This window comes from Nerophis lumbriciformis, linkage group LG08 (assembly GCF_033978685.3).
Source record: "Nerophis lumbriciformis linkage group LG08, RoL_Nlum_v2.1, whole genome shotgun sequence".
NCBI lineage: Eukaryota > Metazoa > Chordata > Actinopteri > Syngnathiformes > Syngnathidae > Nerophis > Nerophis lumbriciformis.
The window spans coordinates 33,891,972-33,915,696 of NC_084555.2; the positions used below are offsets into that span (position 1 = coordinate 33,891,972).

Sequence of the window (23,725 nt, forward strand, 5' to 3'; positions counted from 1 at the left end):
AATGCAGACGAGGCGTGTTGGCTGAGTTCTTGACGTTTACTTTCACAGCGTGCTCATAACCTCATTCTTAGCTGCCGGGTGGTGACATGCAACACCACTTTTCGGGGCTACCGCGCATGCTCGTCACTCCCGTTGCATGCTGGGTAGTGTAGTTGTTATATTCCGAGCTCATAACATCACAGCTTTCCCCCTATAAAGAAATAATGTTAACTCAATAAAGTGTATTTATTTTTTTAGCTTTAACTTTTAATTTTTTAGCATTGTAACCACATTTGCAAACAACTTTTCTCTTCATAGAATTTTCTTTCAATAAAGAAATAAAGTGCAAAATTGTCAAAGCATCATAACAAACAGTTATGTCAAATAGCAGCAGAAGTGCACTTTTTGGAGAGCTGTACTATTTTCAGTTTTGTGCCCAAGGGACTGATTTTATTTAACACTATAGTATTATTTATACACCTATAGTGATCACAGAGACAGGTTGTTTTTGTGTTACTGTATATATTTGTTTTTCTTAAAAATACCACCTAATATACTTTGGGTAACAGTCAATATTTATTTATTTTATTTTATTTTTAGGGGGGTAACAGTCAATATTTATTTATTTATTAGATTTGATTTTTTTGTTATATAATAAAAGTGAGCTTTTGTTAAACCAAATATTGTGTTTTTTTCCATATACAACAACCTATCTGGACTCGATAAGAGAATCGATAAGGAATCGGTTCGATAAGAGGATTCGATAATAGGCTCGAACTCGATAATTTCTTATCAAACATCATCCCTAGAAATCAGATATCAAGCTTGAACAGATTATGTTCAATATCAGAGGTTCCATTGGACTGAAACTAATTTTTGTTATTGAGAAAATACACACCTCCTTTTCGAAGCTTGAAGAGAGGAGTTCCCCCTTCCACTTTCCCTCCATCAGGAATCAAAAGCTCTTCAATAACTCCTGAAGCGGGAGAAGGAACCTGAACGGATGTCTAGTGCAAAAAAAAAACATCAGCAACAACAAAACTTGACATGATAAATATGCAACAACCTATACCGTATTTGCCATTATGGGGTCCTTATACACACACCAATATACCACCCGTATGTTGAATCACAGTACGCCTGACTACGGTAGCATGAATGCGCAGACAATTCATTAGGTGGTGCGACTTCGTAGCTTATCAAAGTCATACTAAAACATTTTGACAGGTTTTTGAGCTTTGTGTGTAATATTCTATATTCTCAAAGACCTCAGCATTTTGGGTTTGTTTGCTAGAGAGCTGTCTGTTGTTATCATCACGGCTGTGTATATTCCACCGGACGCCAAAGTAAACACAGCGCTCTCTCTTCTGCTGAACACCGTCAACGAAGAGCAGCGGGCCCACCCCGACGGTGTTCATATCATAGCAGGGGATTTTAATAAGGCCAATCTGAAGACTGTACTCCCTAAGTTCTACCAGCACGTGAAGTGTTCTACAAGGGGCAAGAACACCCTGGACCACGTGTATACCAACATAAAGCACGCGTACAGAGCTACACCCCTCCCCCAGCTTGGACAGTCAGACCATCTTTCCCTCCTGCTCTCTCCTACCTACACCCCCATCAGACGCCAGGCCAGGCCTATCACAAAGACTGTTATGACCTGGCCTGACGATGCACTCCCCAAACTTCAGGACTGCTTCCAACACACAGACTGGGACCTCTTCCAACAACAGGAGCTGGAGACAGCCACAGGAACGGTGCTGGACTACATAAAGTTCTGCATCGGGAATGTGACTGTGGAAAAAACCATCCGGGTTTACCCCAACAAGAAACCCTGGATGACCAGCCAGGTCCGCACACTCCTCAGGGCCCGCGACGCAGCCTTCAGGTCAGGGGACAGGGCACTGTACAGTGTTGCTAGAGCCGACCTGAAGAGAGGGATTAAAAAAGCAAAGGCGGACCACAGGAGGTGCATAGAGTCCCATCTGTCCAGCAAAAACTCACGGGAGGTGTGGCGGGGCATTCATGACATCACGAACTTCAGAGGCTGCAATATGACAACTGCGGATCAGAGTGCGACACTGGCAGAGGAGCTTAACTGTTTCTTTGCCCGTTTCGAAACCCCCCAGCGACACTCATCTGCTCCAGCCCTGCCCCCGCCCCCACCGGGCTCCGGCGCCACTCCACTCACTGTACAGGAGCACAGTGTCAGACGAGTGCTCCTGGCTGTGAACCCCAGGAAGGCTACCGGACCAGACGGAGTACCTGGAAAGGTGCTCAGGACGTGCGCCCACCAGCTCGCTCCCCCCCTCACCAGGATCTTCAACCTCTCCCTGGCTCAGGCAGTCATCCCATCCTGCCTGAAGTCATCTACAATAATCCCGGTGCCGAAGAAGTCTCCCATCACCAGCCTGAATGATTACCGACCAGTGGCCCTCACTCCGGTAATCATGAAGTGCTTCGAGCGACTTGTTCTCCAGCACATCAAGGACCATATCCCTCCAGACTTCGACCCCCACCAGTTCGCATACCGGGCGAACAGGTCCACAGAGGACGCCATCGCTGTTGCTCTCCACTCTGCTCTGAACCACCTGGAGCAGCAGCAGAGCTACGTCCGGATGCTCTCTGTGGACTATAGCTCTGCCTTCAATACAATAATCCCGGACAGACTCTGCAATAAACTGGACACTCTTGGCCTCCCCCCTCTCACAAACGCCTGGATAAGGGACTTCCTAACGGACCGACCCCAGAATGTGAGACTTGGCCCGCACCTCTCATCCTCCCGCACGCTGAGCATCGGCTCCCCACAGGGCTGTGTGCTGAGCCCCCTCCTCTACTGCCTTTACACCCATGACTGCAGTCCGGCCAACAGTGACAACCTTACCGTCAAGTTCGCCGACGATACCACAGTGGTCGGGCTCATCTCCAGGGGTGACGAGGCTGCCTACAGAGAGGAGGTCCTGAAGCTGACGGCCTGGTCTTCGGAGAACAACCTCGCTCTCAACACCAGCAAGACCAGAGAGATCATCGTCGACTTCAGGAGGAGCAGCACCGACCCTGCCCCCCTCTACATCAACGGCGAGCGTGTAGAGAGGGTCCACACCTTCAGGTACCTTGGAGTCCACATCTCTAATGACTTCTCCTGGACAGTCAACACCACATCAATCATCAAGAAGGCTCAGCAGCGGTTACACTTCCTTAGAGTCCTCGGGAAGTACAACCTGAAGCCTGACCTGCTGCTGACCTTCTACCGCTCGTCCATCGAGAGCCTGCTGACCTACTGTATTACAGTATGGTACGGCAGCTGCACTGCAGCAGACAGGGAGAGGCTGCAAAGAGTGGTCAAGACGGCTCAGAAGATCATCGGCCGCCCTCTCCCCTCTCTGACGGACATCTACACCTCCCGCTGCCTCAACAGAGCCAGTGCCATCATCAAGGACAGCACCCACCCTGGCTCTGACCTGTTCCACCTGCTGCCCTCTGGGAAGCGCTACAGGTGCATTAAAACTAAAACAAACAGGCTAAAGAACAGCTTCTTCCCCAGGGCCATAACCATCCTGAACGGACTGCCCCATTGTCCCTCATAACTGCCTTCTCTTCGGTGCAATAACCCATTCCACCAACCACCCTGTTTTTGTTTTTGTTTTTTTCATGTATATATTAATTTCACACCATATTCATTGCACTTCTACATTTGTTATATTTTTATATATTTGCACATTGTTTTTCTAGCATGCACACATCGCACTGTATGGAATGGCCTCAATCTCGTTACCTTGCGTAATGACAATAAAGCTGATTCTGATTCTGATAACGTCATTTATTCAACAAGTGTCCACACGTATCTCTTATGTGTGACTACCTGTCACACTTATTACACCATGTAATATAAAATTGCTTCGAAGTCGGTAAATGCAACCAAAATTATTCCGTATTTTAGGCGCAGTGGGCTATAAGGCACACTGTCGATTTTTGAGAACATTTTATGGTCCGGCTTTATGGTTCAAAAAAATACAATGAATCAATACCTTTATTACAATTTATTACACCACTATGCACAAATAATAATTACTTGCAGTTCCTCAACTAAAGTAAGTACACCCCTCACATTTCTGGAAATATTGTATTATGTTTTTTCAAGGGAGCCCACTGAAAATATGAGACCTTGATACAATGTAAAGTAGTCAGTGCACAGCTTGTGTAACAGTGTAAACGTACTATCCCCTTAAAAAACTCAACACTGCCATTAATGTCTAAACTGCTGGCTACAAAATTGAGTGCAGCCACAGTGAAATAAAATAGAATAGAAAGTACTTTATTAATCCCTGGAGGAAAAATAGTCTGCGATGATAGCATTGTTATCTCCCGGGTGTCATGGGACTCGTCAAAAGACGGATTATAAAGTCTCAGGTGTGAATGGGTTGCAGGTGAGATTTAAGAAATGACAAGAGACTCAATAAATATGTATGCTGTAAATGTTGTTTACTACCCACCTTTACCACCATGTTAATGTTAACAAAAACTGTTTCTCTCATTTATCCACATTAAAAGGGAACTGCAGTTTTTTTTTTTAAATGTTGCCTATTGTTCACAATCATTATAAAAGGGATGACGGATGTTTTGTTTTTTTAACGTAATCTAAATATTAAATAAATGCGATCAAAGTACGCTTACAATGGACCTTATGGTAGTCGCTCAATACTGTCAATAAAAGCCCTTAAAAAGGTCAAAACACCTCCATTAAGATTTTATAAACATGCTGTAAGTATATACAGTATGTAATGTAGTAATTGACACATTAATAACATTTAATATTTACGTATTTTGATCATTTTAAGCATATGCAGCGCATTAATTTAAAAAACGCATCACAACGTTCAGTTTTTCCCCCCACTACATCACTGATTTCTACTCACTGCAGACTTTACGGGAGCCAACAAACATCACTGACCGTGCAAGGTCTGCTGTCCTCAAGATGTCGATTTATAGAATCTTTTTATATTCGCGTTTTACATGAAAAGTGACTCATAATCCACACGAAGAACAGGGAGGTAGAACCAAGCGTCTTTTCGTGTCGCCATTTCCTGGTTGAAATTGGATGCCAACTAGGGATGCCATGGTATGAACATTTCTTATCAAGAATATTGTGACCAAAATTATCAGTTATTATAATCGTTGCATTTTTAAATGTGCTTAAAATTACTTCATTATAAAAGTACTCATACTGCAATCTTTTAACCAAGTTACCTGTCCATTGCACCGGTCGCCCGGGTCCCCTCTAAGGTTACTCATTGTCATCCCATTAGGTTGAGTTCGTCCTTGCCCTGATGTGGGATCTGAGCAGAGGATGTTGTTGTGGCTTGTGCAGCCCTTTGAGACACTCGTGATTTAGGGCTATATAAGTAAACTTTGATTGATTGATTGATTTAAGTTTTATTAAAGAAACAACAAATAACATTCAAAACTATTACATTTGTAGAAGAAAACATTATTGTAGATAAAAAAACGGTTTCATGCATCTCAAGTAGAAATTGAATGTACATATGAAAGCAACACAGGCGTAATAAACAAACTAACATGGCAGAAAAAAATATGACATAAATAAATACAAATAATTTTGAAAATTGTGCAAGATGGCGCCTTGTGGTTAAAAAAGATAAACAAAAAAACAAATGTAAGAATTTTGCAAGATGGCACCTGATGGCCATAAGACATAACTGCACTTTTTGTCCATATAGATGAAATAGTGTTCATATTTGAGATCTAATCTTACACGTAAGGCTACACTATTATGGCCAAAATAACAATCACAATTATTCATTATGTTAGGTAAAACAGTGTTGGGAGTGGGGTGTGTAAGCGCCTAATAAAAAGGCTTTAGATAAACGTTATCCATATATTTAAAGACAAATATTTGTGTTTTTGTTCATTAATAGTATCAGCATGTCAGCTATTTCTCAATTTTTACATTTTGAAAGGGAGAAATAAGTTTACGTGTACTAAATGTACATAATTACATGTACAGTACATGCTGTATCGGGACAATGAGATGACAAAACATTTGACCTAGTATTGATGTTACTGAAACACTGACAAAGTTAGCAGTAAAATAAAGGACGAGTGAGCATCCCAGTTAACAGCAAAACTTTATAATCAAGTTGTGGCAATGTTCCCGACACATCGTCTGCTGCATGATTCCTCAAGTCATTAAATCTCAGTCACCGCAGGATGCTATATTGAAGAAATGAAAGCAACATCAAATATTTTTCTCCTCTGCTGTAAACTTTGTGTGGGACAAAAGCATTTCCAATATTGTCCACACTTGTTGCACTCGCCATTGAACAGCAGTGCACTCTTAAACGCACACAGAGGTTCTACAGTACAGAAGTAAAGCGACGGAAATAAAGTGAAACGAAGCATTTGGCTCCGTTTACTCTGAGGGATAATCTCCAACTCATCATAATTTGTCTTCATTCTTCTACTATCCATGTCAGAGGCATGATTTATGATCTGCAAGACTTCCACAAGCAAGGAAGCAGCTTACCACTCGATGATGTAAACGTTGGCACACACGCTAGTGATCCTGACGCCGCAAAAAAATAGTTTGTGTTAGCGCTTATAATTACAATATCACTAATACTTGGTTAATATTCAAGTCACGAAATGGAAATGGAGTATTGTTGGCGCTTTTTGGATGGTTATTTATTGGGTTTCATGAGCGGAATAAAGGACCTCCCATTGGCTCCGCTGTAAGCAGACTTTTATTTACATTTATTTACGAGTTAGACTGCATTAAAAAAATACATCTGTCATGTCTTTCATAATTATTGTAAACGATAGGCAAAATTAAAAAAAAGTGCAGTTCTCCTTTGATGTGGATCTGTTACTCCTTTTCTGTCATTAATGTGCTACTTAAGTTAGAGGGACAACGTGCTGTTGAGTTTTTCCTTAAATGCGTTGCCAGAGACATTTCAGGGATTTTAAGTCATTCTGCACTGTAGATAGGTTAATGCACATTAAAAAGTTAATTTTGACAGCCCTAAATAAAATATTTTCAGAAATGTGAGGGGTGTACTGTACAGGTACTGTATGTAAGGTGAAGTGAAATGTAACAAACAATGGTTTGGAGGATGCATTTTACAAATACACTATATTGCCAAAAGTATTTGGCCACCTATCCAAATGATCAGAATCAGGTGTCCTAATCACTTGGCCACAGGTGTATAAAATCAAGCACTTAAGCATGGAGACTGTTTCTACAAACATTTGTAAAAGAATGAGCCGCTCTCAGCAGCTCAGTGATTTCCAGCGTGGAACTGTAAAAGGATGGCACCTGTGCAACAAATCCAGTCGTGAAATTTCCTGGCTCCTAAATATTCCAAAGTCAACTGTCGGCTTCATTATAAGAAAATGGAAGAGTTTGGGAACAAAAGCAACTCAGCCACGAACTGGTAGACCACGTAAACTGACAGAGAGGGGTCAGCGGAGGAATTATGGTGTGGGGTTGTTTTTCAGGAGTTGGGCTTGGCCCCTTAGTTCCGGTGAGAGGAACTTTGAATGCTCCAGGATACCGAAACATTTTGGACAATTCCATGCTCCCAACCTTGTGGGAACAGTTTGGAGCAGGTCCCTTCTTCTTCCAACATGACTGTGCACCAGTGCACAAAGAAAAGTCCATAAAGACATGGATGACAGAGTCTGGTGTAGATTAACTTGACTGGCCTGCACAGAGTCCTGACCTGAACCCAATAGAACACCTTTACCTTCTACATTTTTTAAATTTGTATATATTTGCACATTGTTTTTCTAGCATGCACACATCGCACTGTATGGAATGGCCTCAATCTCGTTACCTTGCGTAATGACAATAAAGCTGATTCTGATTCTGATTTAGGATGATTTAGAACGAAGACTGAGAGCTAGGCCTTCTCGACCAACATCAGTGTGTGACCTCACCAATGCGCTTTTGGAAGAACGGTCGAAAATTCCTATAAACACACTGCGCAACCTTGTGGACAGCCTTCCCAGAAGAGTTGAAGCTGTAATAGCTGCAAAAGTTGGACCGACATCATATTGAACCCCATGGGTTAGGAATGAGATGGCACTTCAAGTTCATATGTGAGTCAAGGCAGGTGGTCGAATACTTTTGGCAATATAGTGTACATTACTTTATACCATTGACCATAATGTTTTAGTTTTTACCTTATCAGTCTCAATTTCACAGACCACCTCATCCTCTGAGACAGTGTCCCCAACAGCTGGAAGAATAAACAGTTGTTTCAGTGTCAAATGGTGACTAATTGAAGCAGCTATTCTTGTCAGGATAAAATCAGTTACCTTTTTCCCACCTCACATCTCCCTCTGTAACAGACTCTGCAAACGCAGGGGTCTTGATAGTGATGACTTCATCTCCTAAAGGACAAATTAAAAAGTAGGCAAATGCAATACATTCTTAATTGCTGGCATTTAGACATGCATTAAGTACTATGGTGGAAAAATACATACTGTAGGCAACAGAGGTCCTGAAGTATTGGATTTGGAAGACACTGGATCGAGGATCAGATTTGCTGAAACATTTTTTTTAGAAATGTATTCAATAATTATAAGTTTAACTGTTATTCATGCCATTGATTTTACTTTAACAACATAGGGGGAAAAACTATATTGTTAATGGCAAACTAGTTGACTATGAAAAGTGAGAAAGCAAAAATGCTAAAATAAAATAAGTAGGGCTGCACGATATATGCTCAGATCCTCAGCTAATAACAAAAATATAAAATAAAGTCCCTGGTTTAAGAGGACATTTTAAACATCAACTTTAAAATAATTTGTCTTTAAAATTGTTTTTTTTTTAGCTCAACATATTTAGAAAATTATTAAAAAATTTAAGCCAGGAACACCAACCTGTCAACTGCAGGATAATGTGTGGCAGGTGACAATATTGCCAATGCAGCTAAAAACCTTATCAGATAGTGTGTACTTTTGTTGTGGAAATGTTTCTTTAGCAAAGTAGTTGTGACTGGGAAGCTCATACTGTATAATAAGTTAATTATTTCTGGCAGCTCTTTAAATCTGTTTTTTTTTCATACCATTGCAACTGGGAACATTATCTATTCACACAAACTTTGCATTTTGGTAGGAATGTCTTCTCTATCTAAGTGCAACCATCTCTCTTGCATTGTTGATTTGATAGAATCACGTAAGTTGCAACTCGCCACGCTGCTGTCATGAACGCGAGTTGCCCCGAGTGATGCCGAGGCTTGAGTCAAACGGACTTGATCGCCGGCAATACTGCTGGGGTTTCATGTTACATTGGGAACAAATCTGGAAATAAACGGGATCGGCAAAACGCCAGAGAAGAAGGACAAAATATGTGATTTTCTTTCTTTATTGTTATGCATTCTAAATTGGAATATACGGCAAGAACGAGGTGGCTAACAATGAAACTAATGGTAATTATCTGTTCATTATGTTCATTCATTATTAGCGATATTGTTATTATAAGCGCTAACACCGAGGAAGTACTTTTAGCACCGCTGTGATCACAGAGAGCTAACTAGTTAATGCAGCTATTGACATACTGAGCTGGTGAGCTGCTACATTACATCTGACTTGGTAAAAGTTTGTGCTAGATTATAAATCATACATCTAACTCGTATGTAGAAAATTGTGGCCATAATCTGAGAAGTTGGTCGACTTTGACATTTAACTCAGACCCGGAGATCGCCAAAAAGACACAAAAAAACTTGTTTGCGCCCACATTTATTTTTTTTTTAACCTCCTTAAGGACTATGATTGATTCTTTATCTAAACAGAAATATATGAACATCCCATCAATCACTATCCCCCTGAGAGCAGACATTGTACAGTAAGTGATTGTTTTATTATGTTCATAATTTGTATTTCTTGTTTAGAACTTAGCAATAGTGCTACTTTCTGTATCTGCTTATCACTAAGCTTCTAAAACTTGTAGCTCATCCTCTATATATTCAGGCTTTAAAATATTTGATTCTGGATAATCATTTGTCTCCGAGTAGTAGTTGTTGGCTCTCATGAAGTCTGCCAAGATTAGTAGTAGTAGTTGTTGAAGGAAATAGCAAACGTTGTAATGCATCTGTGAAATTAATGCTGTGCCAAATACTTAAAATGACCAAAAAACTTAAATATTACATGCTATTCTGAATGTGCCTGTTAATACATTACAGCATGTATATCAAACATTGATGAAGGTTTTTGTAAGTTTTTATAACGCTTTATAGGCGGAATAGAGTGAATCCTATTACCTCCATTGTTCGCTGACTTTTGCTAGCATTTATTTACAAGTTCCAATTCTTAAAAAAAGAAAAACGTGTGCTTGTCCCACATACAGATTATGAATGACAGACAATTTTTAAAAAGTGCAGTTCCCCTTTAAAATTGAATATTCTAGCTTCATAATTACATTTAAAAAATATATAATTACATAAACTAACTGTTAGTAACAATGTTGTGTGTATATAGAATTTCCCCTAAATTGCCAAGATACCTGCGCTGGTGGGGCTGTAGTCACCATTACAACATCGTACAATTTGCAAAATGGGTTTCTTTAAAAAGTCAAAAAAAAATGGAAACATACATTTGAAAAAAAATATGGTATTAAATAGAATTAACATGTAATTTTTTATATAATAAAGTTTTGCTCTATTTTTAATTGTTGCTGCTTTTTTTGTACAATGTACCTTGTTGAGAATGTTTCCAGGTGTCTAGAAACTTTCATTCAGCAATTTGGAATATTGGATAATATATATAACACTGCATAATATAAAAATTAAGCCACAAATCTAGAAGTTGTTCATCTGGGACATTCAATTTATACTCATAGATGGGGACAAAGACACGACAACCGAAGATGGTATATGCAGGCAGAAACTTTTCCTTTTAACCCTTTGTGTGGATTATGATGAATTCTTCATCTAAATGGGAAGATATGAAAATCCCATCAGTCGTCATCACAGTGAAAGCAAGCATTGTGCAGTAAGCGATCGTTTTATTATTTTCGTAGCTTGTAATTCTTGTTTAGCACTTAACAATAGTGCTACATGATGCTATAATGTTTAACTTATGCTGGAACAGTTCAGCACAGAGCTTCTAAAACTTGTAGCTCATCCTCCTTACATTCAGGCTAAAAAATCTGTGGGATTGGTACTATTTTGATCATATCTATTTACTTGCAATCTTTGCAAGTCTTTTGTGTTATACATCAGATATATATGATAATCAGGGTTTCCCCTTAATGTAATTGAATGTGGCACGCCGCCACAGCATTTTTATTACTGCCACACCTAGAAAAAAGATTTGGTTATTTTTTTACTTGAAAACAAATTAAAGTAATATAATATATTGTAGCCTCTAATAGAAATCATTCTTATTACAAACCCTGTTTCCATATGAGTTGGGAAATTGTGTTAGATGTAAATATAAACGGAATACAATGATTTGCAAATCATTTTCAACCCATATTCAGTTGAATATGCTACAAAGACAACATATTTGATGTTCAAACTGATAAACATTTTTTTTGCAAATAATCATTAACTTTAGAATTTGATGCCAGCAACACGTGACAAAGAAGTTGGGAAAGGTGGCAATAAATACTGATAAAGTTGAGGAATGCTCATGAAACACTTATTTGGAACATCCCACAGGTGAACAGGCAAACTGGGAACAGGTGGGTGCCATGCTTGGGTATAAAAGTAGATTCAATGAAATGCTCAGTCATTCACAAACAAGGATGGGGCGAGGGTCACCACTTTGTCAACAAATGCGTGAGCAAATTGTTGAACAGTTTAAGAAAAACCTTTCTCAACCAGCTATTGCAAGGAATTTAGGGATTTCACCATCTACGGTCCATAATATCATCAAAGGGTTCAGAGAATCTGGAGAAATCACTGCACATAAGCAGCTTAGCCCGTGACCTTCGATCCCTCAGGCTGTACTGCATCAACAAGCGACATCAGTGTGTAAAGGATATCACCACATGGGCTCAGGAACACTTCAGAAATCCACTGTCAGTAACTACAGTTGGTCGCTACATCTGTAAGTGCAAGTTAAAACTCTCCTATGCAAGGCGAAAACTGTTTATCAACAACACCCAGAAACGGCGTCGGCTTCGCTGGGCCTGAGCTTATCTAAGATGGACTGATACAAAGTGGAAACGTGTTCTGTGGTCTGACGAGTCCACATTCAAAATTGTTTTTGGAAACTGTGGACGTCGTGTCCTCCGGACCAAAGAGGAAAAGAACCATCCGGATTGTTATAGGTGCAAAGTTGAAAAGCCAGCATCTGTGATGGTATGGGGGTGTATTAGTGCCCAAGACATGGGTAACGTACACATCTGTGAAGGCGCCATTAATGCTGAAAGGTACATACAGGTTTTGGAGCAACATATGTTGCCATCCAAGCAACGTAACCATGGACGCCCCTGCTTATTTCAGCAAGACAATGCCAAGCCACGTGTTACATCAACGTGGCTTCATAGTAAAAGAGTGCGGGTACTAGACTGGCCTGCCTGTAGTCCAGACCTGTCTCCTATTGAAAATGTGTGGCGCATTATGAAGCCTAAAATACCACAACGGAGACCCCCGGACTGTTGAACAACTTAAGCTGTACATCAAGCAAGAATGGGAAATAATTCCACCTGAGAAGTTTAAAAAATGTGTCTCCTCAGTCCCCAAACGTTTATTGAGTGTTGTTAAAAGAAAAGGCCATGTAACACAGTGGTGAACATGCCCTTTCCCAACTACTTTGGCACATGTTGCGGCCATGAAATTTTAAGTTAATTATTATTTGCAAAAAAAAAAATAAAGTTTATGAGTTTGAACATCAAATATCTTGTCTTTGTAGTGCATTCAATTGAATATGGGTTGAAAATGATTTGTAAATCATTGTATTCCGTTTATATTTACATCTAAAACAATTTCCCAAATCATATGGAAACGGGGTTTGTATAACAAACGGCATAATTCCAACAGGTTTAACCTGAAGTGCAAAAACTTTCATCTCCTGAGTCCACGCTTCACTGGACACAACAGCACTTCCCCATTCTCCGTCAATCACCTTTCAGGCATGGACAGTGTAGTGTGTCTGCAAACTTCGGAAAAACTGACATAAAATCCAAACAATATGAACATAAACCATAAACACTATATGGTCGTGACAGTATGAATGTATATATATATATCCTGTTATTTGCGCACTATTGACCAGTGATGTACCAAAAATTTGACCACCAAAAAAAAGACTTTGATCACCGAAAACCACGCTACCAAAACCGGATATAAATAAAACGTATGCTATTGTCTGGAGCGTTGTCAGCATGTCTGCGATGTGGACGTGATTTCAATATATATTGCATATATAACCGCAGACAGCAATCTACAAAATGTGCAAATATAAAGAGGACAGTGGCGACTTTTAAGAAAGGAAAGTCCAATTAGAGCAACAGCACGAAGCAAGTGTGTCGTCATGCTCGCTGCAGCTCTCTTCTTTTGTCAGGGACAAAAGAACAAAAGAACCTAAGAGTCTCTAAACACATGTACATTTTATAATAACGCCAGCAAAAGTTGCTAGATTTGTTGTTAGGTTGTTTATCATTTAAAAAAGCAATTAAAAGTCTGTAAACACCTGAAAAAAACTCAAAGTACTCATCCCTCCATTTTCTACCGCTTGTCGCTACATTGTAAAAAAAGGAACAATTAAAAATATGGCAAAATGATAAAAAAAAAATGTTTATACTACTTAAAAATAACAGATTTGTTTTAAATGTATGTATACATTTTTTTAGCCTTTTTAAAGAAAATCCTCAATGAGGTCATGGTGGCCACGCCCCCACCACCACAGGTATCTTGACAGTTTAGGGTAAACCCTGATAACCTCAATATAGAGGCAACTTGTTTTTCCATTCTACTAGTACTTTAATACTTTCAAATTGCACATTCTGTATGCTGACTATGCGCCAGACAATTGTGTGAATCTCGTGTACGTCATCACAACATCCGGTTTCGGCAGTGCTGTTTTCGGTGATCCAGTTATTTTTATAGCGGGACAATTTTCGGTGCATCACTAGTTAATAGTGCGCAAATAATAGGCGATATATATTCATTCATACTGTAACGACCTACTGGTGTTAATGTTTTATGTTTGTGTGGTTTTGATTTGATGTTCATTGTTCCCATGATCAGGAAAACACAGTTTGTGCATGATCAGGAAAACACAGTTCGTGCCTGATATGGGATTGGACGAGAATGAGGAATTGTTGTTGTGTGTCTAGGGAAGCACGGAGATGCACGTATGTGCACGGATGGAATACCTGTTGACATTTGGCCCGTTAACATAAGATTGGCAACAAAAGTTAAAAATAGCGTAAGACTTTTGACTTCTTCTGGAAGCTACAATACATTCTTACTGTACTTTGCTTTCACGTTAAAAAACCCTATTTTTAAAAGGTGTGATGGCTTCACTTTTTCCGTAACTTGGCACCGCGATCAGTTTCATTAAGGGGAAACCCTGCTGTAGCTTTTGCACGGACATTGAAAGAACGACGAGGAGATGGTTAATCGACAGTGGTCACCATTAAAATGCCTCTGCTCACTATGGCAGCGGCAGTCTCTTCGTCCAGCTTTGTTTCACACCAGCTAAATTAGAGGTGTGACACTTTTAAACAGTCTTCTACTGCCAGGAGCCGCTTACTGAGAACGCCTGCTAGAAACCGCGCTGAAGTGCGCACGGTCACAGTGCAGCTAAGGCTCGGAGCACTTGTGGTAATGTGCAGGATTCCGTGCATATCCCAGACACTACATCTTGACCTGGTCGGAGCGACAAATAGTAGCGAGATATTCAACTTACAATTTTGTGTAGATTTTTATTAAACTCAGCACACACTCACACAGAGCTCCGACAACATAATAAATGGGTTTTAATAGCCCGTGTTTGTCATAAGGTGCAGGCACTTTGAGTTAATTTGCCATCTATATTGCGAGACCGTACAATGATGTGACTATTACGCACACATGCTTTGCGATGTGTTTAAACAATATATCGTGCAGTCCTAAAAATAAGGTAAGTAGTTGCTAAATATTTGCTTTTAAAGCTAATAGGAGATATTTGATTTTACTCTACAAGCAGTGTTTAATGGTTTTGTGTGCCCTTACCCAGTGTTCTTGACAATGACTGGGTAGCTAGTTGATATTGCTGTGGAGAAAAAAGGACAAGAGATCTAAATAACATAACTACCCAAAAACAGACATACTTTACTTAATACTCAATGTTTGAACAGTTTAATAACACATACCTGCTGCAGCACGGCGAGTCAACGCATTATTTCCCTAGAAAAAACACAGAGAAAAAAAAACACAGTTTATAAGCAAATAGAAGAAATAAGACAACTATGTTTAGTAAATCCTACCAAAAGTGAACGGATATACAGTACAGGTCAAACGGGGGCTGGACGATATATCGCGGGTTTGTCTCTGTGCGATATAGAAAATTACTATATCGTGATATTCAAGTATACGTTCTCACGCATTTGCTTCTAGCTGCGAGGCTTTAAACTGCATGCGTTTCTCACTCTTTCCTGTCTCTCCTTCTCACAGAGATTTAAAACAAGCGTACCTTCTTACATACGTCACATACTGTCACGTGAGCAACGTCACACGCTCCCGCGTAGCGAGAGGTAGCAACATGGTAACGTTAGCTGTGATGCTAACAGCTAACGGTGTGGTTTGAGTGGTAATACGAGAGAAAGAAGGTGTGAATCTGGTAACAAATGGAGGAATAATTAATTCCCAAGAAAAACAGCATGGGGTCCATCGTCTGACGGTGGTTTGGCTTCAAGCGGGAATATGTTTTTACATCATGTCAACATCTCCGTTCGGTGCCACACCAACTAAATGCCGAAGCAACTATTTCCACATCAACACCGTAGGACATATACTATTTGATATGCAGCTCATTTTTATGTGACACTTATTGAAATATATTGTGTCATCATGCACGAAAGTGCACTTATAGCTTGTTTTAAAATGTCTCTGACAATTTTGCACTTTGTGTTTTGGAAATGACATGAATGTTTGTGCCACTGCTTAATAACTGTTTAATAAATACAGTTTTGCTAAATTGACTTAGTTGTGATTTCCCTCTCTGCATGAAAGTTTAAAATGAGCATGTATTAATGCAGTATGAACAAGAAAGTTTTAATGTAGACACATAGAATCATCATACTGCTGTGATTATATGTATCAAGTGTTCATTCAAGGCTAAGGCAAAATATCGAGATATATATCGTGTATCGTGATATGGCCTAAAAATATCGAGATATTAAAAAATGGCCATATCGCCCAGCACTACGTACGGACAAGCCTCATTTATAGCAATGAGTCAGATCAGCACGTCCAAACATTTGACTGGTATTGTATACTTAACCACATTGTTTAATCCAAATAACCTTTTTAAATTGTAGATGTCATAATCTTTTGAAACAATTTAAATTGAAGCTGAAAGTCTTAACTTCAATCGCATGTTGATTTATGCATTTGATGAATTTCAAATCCATTGTTATGGTGATACTGTAAATACAAAAACTAGAGATGTCCGATATCGGCCGATAAATGCTTTAAAATGTAATATCGGAAATTATTGGTATCATTTTTTTTCTTCATTATCAGTATCGTTTTTTGTTTATTTATTTTTTTCATTTCTTTTATTAAATCAACATAAAAAACACAAGATACACTTACAATTAGTACACTAACCCAAAAAACACTCATTCACACAAAAGGGTTGTTTCTTTCTGTTATTAATATTCTGGTTCCTACATTATATATCAATACATATCAATACAGTCTGCAAGGGATACAGTCCGTAAGCACACATGATTGTGCGTGCTGCTGGTCCACTAATAGTACTAACCTTTAACAGTTAATTTTACTCATTTTCATTAATTACGAGTTTATATGTAACTGTTTTTATATTATTTTACTTTCTTTTTTATTCAAGAAAATATTTTTTTATTTATTTATCTTATTTTATTTTATAATTTTTTTTTTTTAAAAAGGACCTTATCTTCACCATACCTGGTTGTCCAAATTAGACATGATAATGTGTTAATTCCACGACTGTATATATCGGTATCGGTTGATATCGGTATCGGTAATTAAGAGTTGGACAATATCGGAATATCGGATATCGGCAAAAAGCCATTATCAGACATCAGTGTTTCCCACACATTCATTTATTTGTGGCGGCCCGCCACGAAAGAATTACGTCCGCCACAAATGGATTTTTCGGCTTTTGACTCGCTCGACCGCTCATAAAAGCAATGGGACTGTCTGTGAATGTTGCTTGTAGTTACAACTCCGGTGCAGTAGGTGGCGGTAGCCTACTATGCATTGTAACTCCGCCAATAGCACTTAATTCACCTGGTGGGCCAGAAGAAGAAGAAGAAGAAGAAGAAGAAGAAGAAGAAGAAGAAGAAGAAGAAGAAGAAGAAGAAGAGGGACGGACGAGATCAAAATACGAGGGTAATATAAGTTATAGGTAGATAGGTTATAGCTGCATCGCTCACGGCTCGTCATATATTGAACGTTAATACGCGATTTCACCGAGCGTTTCACTGACGGTGAGCAGCCTGACGCTGCTTCATTAACACCGCCGCTGTTGACTCGGTGGCCGGGGCAGACGGACGTAGTAACAGTCACGTGTTTTCATACCGACGAGCTAACGTGTCCAGGTTATAACCCTGTTGTCAATAAACACACGTGGACTGAAGCTAAATTATCCACTGTCCACTGCAGCATGTGATTGCAATGAAAAGAATAAAATCTGAGCCAACCAGCTGTTAAAATGTTGTCCAGGTTAATGTTTTGGCCATTAAAGGCCCTTCATTTCAAGATTTCAACTGTGATCGGGCTTTAAACAGGTGGCTGACCTGTTCAGATGGGTGTAACTGCTACTGGTCAAATAATGTGAAATAGCATTTAATTTTACATGTATGCAATGCCATTTAAATGTAATTATTAAGGCTGAAACGACGCGTCGACGTCATCGGTTACGTAAATACGTCGACGTCATTTTTGTGCGTCGGCGCGTCGCATATTTACGTCACACCACTGTCATGGCGGAGCGCAGAGCAAACGATGCGAGCGAGGGGAAAAAAACACGCCAAAAGTCGTCAAAAGTGTGGGAGTATTTTAATAAACGGCCTAATAATGTTGTTTTATGCACACTGTGTCGAGCGGAAATGGCGTATCACAGCAGCACAACGGCTATGAACGAGCATCTAAAAAGAAAACATCCGACAGCGTTCTTCCCATCACCATCAATGAGTCAATCATCCGCGTGAGTATACGTTGTCATCATTACAAAAAAACATGAATGTGTCATTTGTATCTGCGTTGTAAATTCATAAACTAAAGCACCGTTTCGCTCTGAGAGGCGCGTTTGGCGTGCCTGTTCAGTGTTTACAAAGACGCGCTCCTCTTTAACGCTAACGTTAATAAGTTGTACAAATACCTTTTACAACATTAACAGTTACATATACTATCTTTAACGCTAACGTTTATAAGTTGTGCAAATACCTTTTACAACATTAACAGTTACATATACTATCTTTAACGCTAACGTTAATAAGTTGTGCAAATACCTTTTACAACATTAACAGTTACATATACTATGTACAAACGAACAATTAACTTCACTTTAATCATACTATCATTGTTGTGTTATTAAACCAATTTAACAAGATAATGTGTGTAGTTTAATTAACCTTTTGTATTAAAGTAAGCTGTATTTGGGTATATTTAAAATGAAAATTAATTGTTGTCTCTTATGTTGCAGCAAACGACAAAGCAGTGTCCAGGATTTTTTTCCAAAGAGGCATGGGACTGAATGCACACCCCAAGTGGCCGCTGACCTGACTGATGGTGTCCTGGAAATGATGGTCATAGACATGAGGCCATTAAATATGGTAGAAGGGGAAGGGTTTCAAAAAATGATCAAACAGTTTCACTCTGGCTACACACTACCATCAAGAACCCACTTCACTAAGCTTATGGAGCAAAAATACACAAAGAAAATGAATGAAGTCAAAGCAATCCTGAAAAATGTGAAAGGAAAACTGACACTCACAACTGATGCATGGACAAGTATGGCCACTGAAGCTTACCTTGGTGTCACCATTCACTTTGTTAATGATGAGTGGGAGCTTACCTCAATTAACTTGACAACAATGCCCCTCAATGAAAAGCACACTGCAGAAAACATTGCCTCTTGGATTGAGGATGTTGTCAATAAGTTTGAAATAAACATAAAACTAGTACAAGTCATTGTACATGACAATGCTGCAAATGTTGTTGCAGCTTTAAGAGTTGTTGAGGAAAGACATGGTGTTTCATCCCTCAGATGTGTTGGCCATACTCTACAGCTTGTAGTTAACCATGCTCTAAAGGACAACCACATCAGCAGAGCTTTAGGAGCAGCAAGAAGTTTGGTCGAGCACTTCAGAAAAAGTGAGCTATCCAGTACAAAACTAAAGGTTAAGCAAAAACAAATGGGTTCTCCAGACCACAGCCTCATACAAGATGTGTCTGTGAGATGGAACAGTTCCTTTTACATGATTAGTCGCCTGCTTGAGCAGAGGTGGCCAATAACAGCAACTCTGTCAGATACGGAGGTCACTCAAAGAGGGAAGCATTTTCTGGATCTTAAGGCTGACCAGTGGAGCTTGCTTGAAGAACTTGAACAAGTTCTGAAACCTTTTGAATGTGCAACTGTGTACCTGAGTGGAGAATCTTATGTAACAGTTTCCGCTGTCCCTCTGCTGGTCAAAGGGCTTCGGAAGGCTACACAAACTGCTTTTGAAAATGCATCAAACAAGTGTTTCCAGGTCACTGCTGCACGTGAGATAACATCCAGGTGGGAAGCCGAGACCACATTCAAAGATGATGGACCAAATGTGTGCATATTAGCAGCTGCACTTGACCCACGATTCAGGAAGCTGAAATTCCTGACTGCAGATGAGTGTTTAAAAGTTCAATACAAGCTGCATGCAATAGTTCTGGAGGAGAAAAGAAGGGAAAAGGAGACACACGCTCAACAGGGCACAGCAATGCAAGTGGAAAGACCAGATGCTGACACGCGGCCTGTATCTTTACTAGACACACTTCTTGGCTCAGATTCAGATGAACTCAGCAACAATGAGGAAGACAACAATGACAGTAATGATGCTGAAATGGTCAGAAACGAGTTAGTGTCTTATTTTGGAGAATCCCCCATTTCCAAGGATGAAAACCCATTAAAATGGTGGAAAGAACATCAGGCAAGGTTTCCAAATCTGGCAATGCTGGCTCGGTCTTACCTCTCAGTTCCAGCCACATCGACCCCTTCTGAGCGCCTATTTTCAGCTGCTGGGAATATTGTAAACAAGAAAAGAACCAGCCTCACCCCAGAGCATGTAGACATGCTAACCTTTCTTCATTACAACTGTTAGTCACTCACTGGAATGAGTAGAATTGGTTATAGTGTACTGTGTTGGACTGGATGTTTATTTTGCACATTTTAAAAGCAATACTTAATGTTTACAGTGCTCCAGAATATTTAGATTGGCACAAATGTTTACAGTGTTACAGAATGTTTTGCCATGTTTTCAATGTTGACTGAGTGGCCATACTTTTTTTTTTTTTGAAATAAAAGCCATGCCTTTTGAAAAAACTGGCCTAAATTTATTTTTTTCATCTTAATTTTAAATAAAAAAAATAATCGGTAAAAGGAAAAATAATCTATAGATTAATCGAAAAAATAATCTATAGATTAACCGATTAATCGAAAAAATAATCTATAGATTAATCGATAGAAAAATAATCGTTAACTGCAGCCCTAGTAATTATAGATAATAATAATAATAATAATAATAATAATAATAATAATAATAAATACTGTGTAGTGTTGTAAATAGTCAACGGGAAGAATTTTAGTAAGATATAAGCCATGAGCACTACAAAAAAAACCTAGGCAGGACAAATAAAAATATTGGGGCAAGTAGATTTGAGAAGTCGGGCAAGTAGAAAAAAAACCTTAACGTTGAACCCTGCATGTGTTGAGCTGCTGCCGCTTAAGGTTAGACGGCACTGTACATAGAGCGGTTCTGCTCGTTAGTAATAAATTCTAATGTTGGATGTTCACTCCTTCACACAGATGAGTATAGAAAAATATTTTCAACGGCCGAAAAGGGCTTGACTTGGAGAGGAGGTAGGCCTACAGTCCGGAACAGGTGCGACCTGTTCAGCAGCAGCAGGAGGAGGAGGAGGTTGACTGACTGTGGCAGGACACCTCTGCCTCTGTTTCACTTCATGTTGCTGGTAAATAATATGGTTGTAGTAGTAGGCTAAAGTTAAATTATTTAGTATTCACTAATTAAAGGGGCAGAGCTTTAAGAGACATTTTAGCTTTTATATTTTATAAGATATATTTTTTGTAAGAACCACAATTAATAAATATATTTCAGTGAATCACTAATTGTTCAAATCTGTATTTAAATATGTACATAAAATGTTGTAATTATATTCCAACTCCGCGTTCTTCTTGGTCATCGCCGCTGCCGCCGCCACCCCCCGCCCCCACCACCACAAATAGATGCCTGTCCTGTGGGAAACACTGGACATCCCTAACAAAAACCATAAAAAACTAATCTGCACTGTCCAAATACTTATGGACCTTACTTTATCTAGGTTTTACAAGCAACAACAATGAAAACACAGGATTTTTAGTACAATATTAAAAAAAATTGATAATATTTACAAAACCAGTCAAACGTCTGGATGTACTTGGTCACAAAAATGAGCACTGTATATTATGTGCATGTGACAACAGGTTATGTAACAAGATCCAGTGGTTATTTGGGTTGACGGTTGAAAATGGAGTAAACATCAGGAATAAGACCCGGGGTGAAAGGTCACATATAGACGTGAGAGGATGCCCCCATTGACACCAAGTATGAATATGTCAGTCAATCTTGAGCTTAACATGGTTTACGATGCGAGCAGCAGCTGCTTGACTTAACAAATAGGCAGCGATAAGTTTAGGTTAATTAGCCACAACAACCTTACATTGGCCAACTAAGTTCTTGTTACCATAAGATATACGTATTCGGTTTTCGAAGTATTCACATATATAAGTCAAGATAGATCCTTTTGTCAGCGGTTTCCGCTCGCAAAACCTAATTTGACAGCTAAGTTTATCAACGTGCTATTTGAAAACATTAAAATTACTTGAGTTAGCAATAGCATGCTCCTGCTAGTTAGCCAGCAATGCAAAGTTTCAGATAACTTTGACGGCATTGCTGTGTTTAAAGACAGACCAACGCTAAGCTATGATAGCAACAACCTGCATTCATAGGAATGTTGCGGGAGGTAGCACCGGCACACAGGAGACCTAACCGGCGAAGTGTCATACTGTCCTTGGCTCACAATGTTAAGGCCTGTTCCGTGGCCTATAGTAGCTAATGCTAATGCTAGCGGTGACAGAGGCTGAACCACCGCCCGAAGCCACGGGCAAATGCAGCGAGTGGTTCCAACCGAGGTCATTAAACAAACTGCTTTATTCGGGCTGGTTGGCCTACCTGGCGGATGGCAGACAGGGAGCGACCAATATTCTTGGACAAACACCGGGAATGGGATAACATGGTGGCTGTTGTGACAGCAGCCTGCCAACCGAAGGGGAGCGGGTCACCGCGACAGGCTGGAAAGGAGGAAGTGCCGTGGGACAAACTAAGTGCAGTAAACTATGGGTGTGAAGGCAGTCTGCATAGTTACTCTTCTGAACCCTACAACATATCTGGTACTGTAATCCAGTAAATATATACTTAAAATAACTCAAATAAATACATATGGGTAATGATGATGTTTTGTTAACACGGTGTAATAAAACATGAACTATTGAATATAGCAAACACCCCTTCACAATACACATAATCGTTTATCTTTGAGCGATTGGTACATTGTAGTAGTCTACTTTATGAAAGTCTAATTGTAGTGAAAGCACTCGATCACTATGGCAGGGCATCTGTCGGTTCATCCTGGACAATATTCATGACACATTTGTGCTTTGTTTTAAAAATGTGCTATTTGGATTTGCACTGTATGAAAAACAATTTGAAAATGAATTTTACCTTTGCAACCTCATGATACTATTGGCTAAGTTTTATATTCATAAATGGATGTTTCTCAATACCCGACCTGTTTTTTGTGCCTTTGAAAAATAATTAAGAATTCTACTTTATGAAATGAATTCTACCTCTAACAACCAAAAAGCTATGCAAACTATAATGCTGTGTTCCAAATTTGGATTATTTACAGAACTTGAGTGAGCCTATGGCTTTACACTTTGTTACATATATATAATTTGCATTACATTTTAGTTACTTTATTGAGTTTCCAACCCCCTGGCGCTGTTTTGTACTGTTTCTGTACTTGTGTTTATTGTTATTTCTTGATTGTTGCATATTATAAATAAAGGTTATTATATAACATATAATTATAAAGGTCTATTTATTTATTTATATATATTTATATATATTTATTTTTTATATATATATATTTATATATTATTTATATATATTTCTTTCTTTATATATGCACCTTATTGCTTTTTTATCCTGCACTACCATGAGCTTATGTAACGAAATGTTGTTCTTATCTGTGCTGTAAAGTTCAAATTT

At 39.2% G+C, this 23,725-nt stretch overlaps 1 protein-coding gene across 1 annotated transcript in view; it reads right to left on the bottom strand.

Moving 5' to 3' along the window:
• Positions 1 to 22,762, bottom strand: part of dlst (dihydrolipoamide S-succinyltransferase) — a 44,597-nt gene extending 21,835 nt beyond the window's left edge. Inside the window, exons 1-7 of the mRNA XM_061968729.2 lie at positions 22,628 to 22,762; positions 15,308 to 15,341; positions 15,168 to 15,207; positions 8,485 to 8,546; positions 8,317 to 8,391; positions 8,182 to 8,237; positions 878 to 986 (exon numbers count right to left, since the gene is read on the bottom strand). Of these exons, the coding sequence (XP_061824713.1) occupies positions 878 to 986; positions 8,182 to 8,237; positions 8,317 to 8,391; positions 8,485 to 8,546; positions 15,168 to 15,207; positions 15,308 to 15,341; positions 22,628 to 22,690 (439 nt within the window). The 5' untranslated portion in view covers positions 22,691 to 22,762. The remainder of the gene's footprint in view (positions 1 to 877; positions 987 to 8,181; positions 8,238 to 8,316; positions 8,392 to 8,484; positions 8,547 to 15,167; positions 15,208 to 15,307; positions 15,342 to 22,627) is intronic.
• Between the last annotated feature and the right edge of the window lie 963 nt (positions 22,763 to 23,725).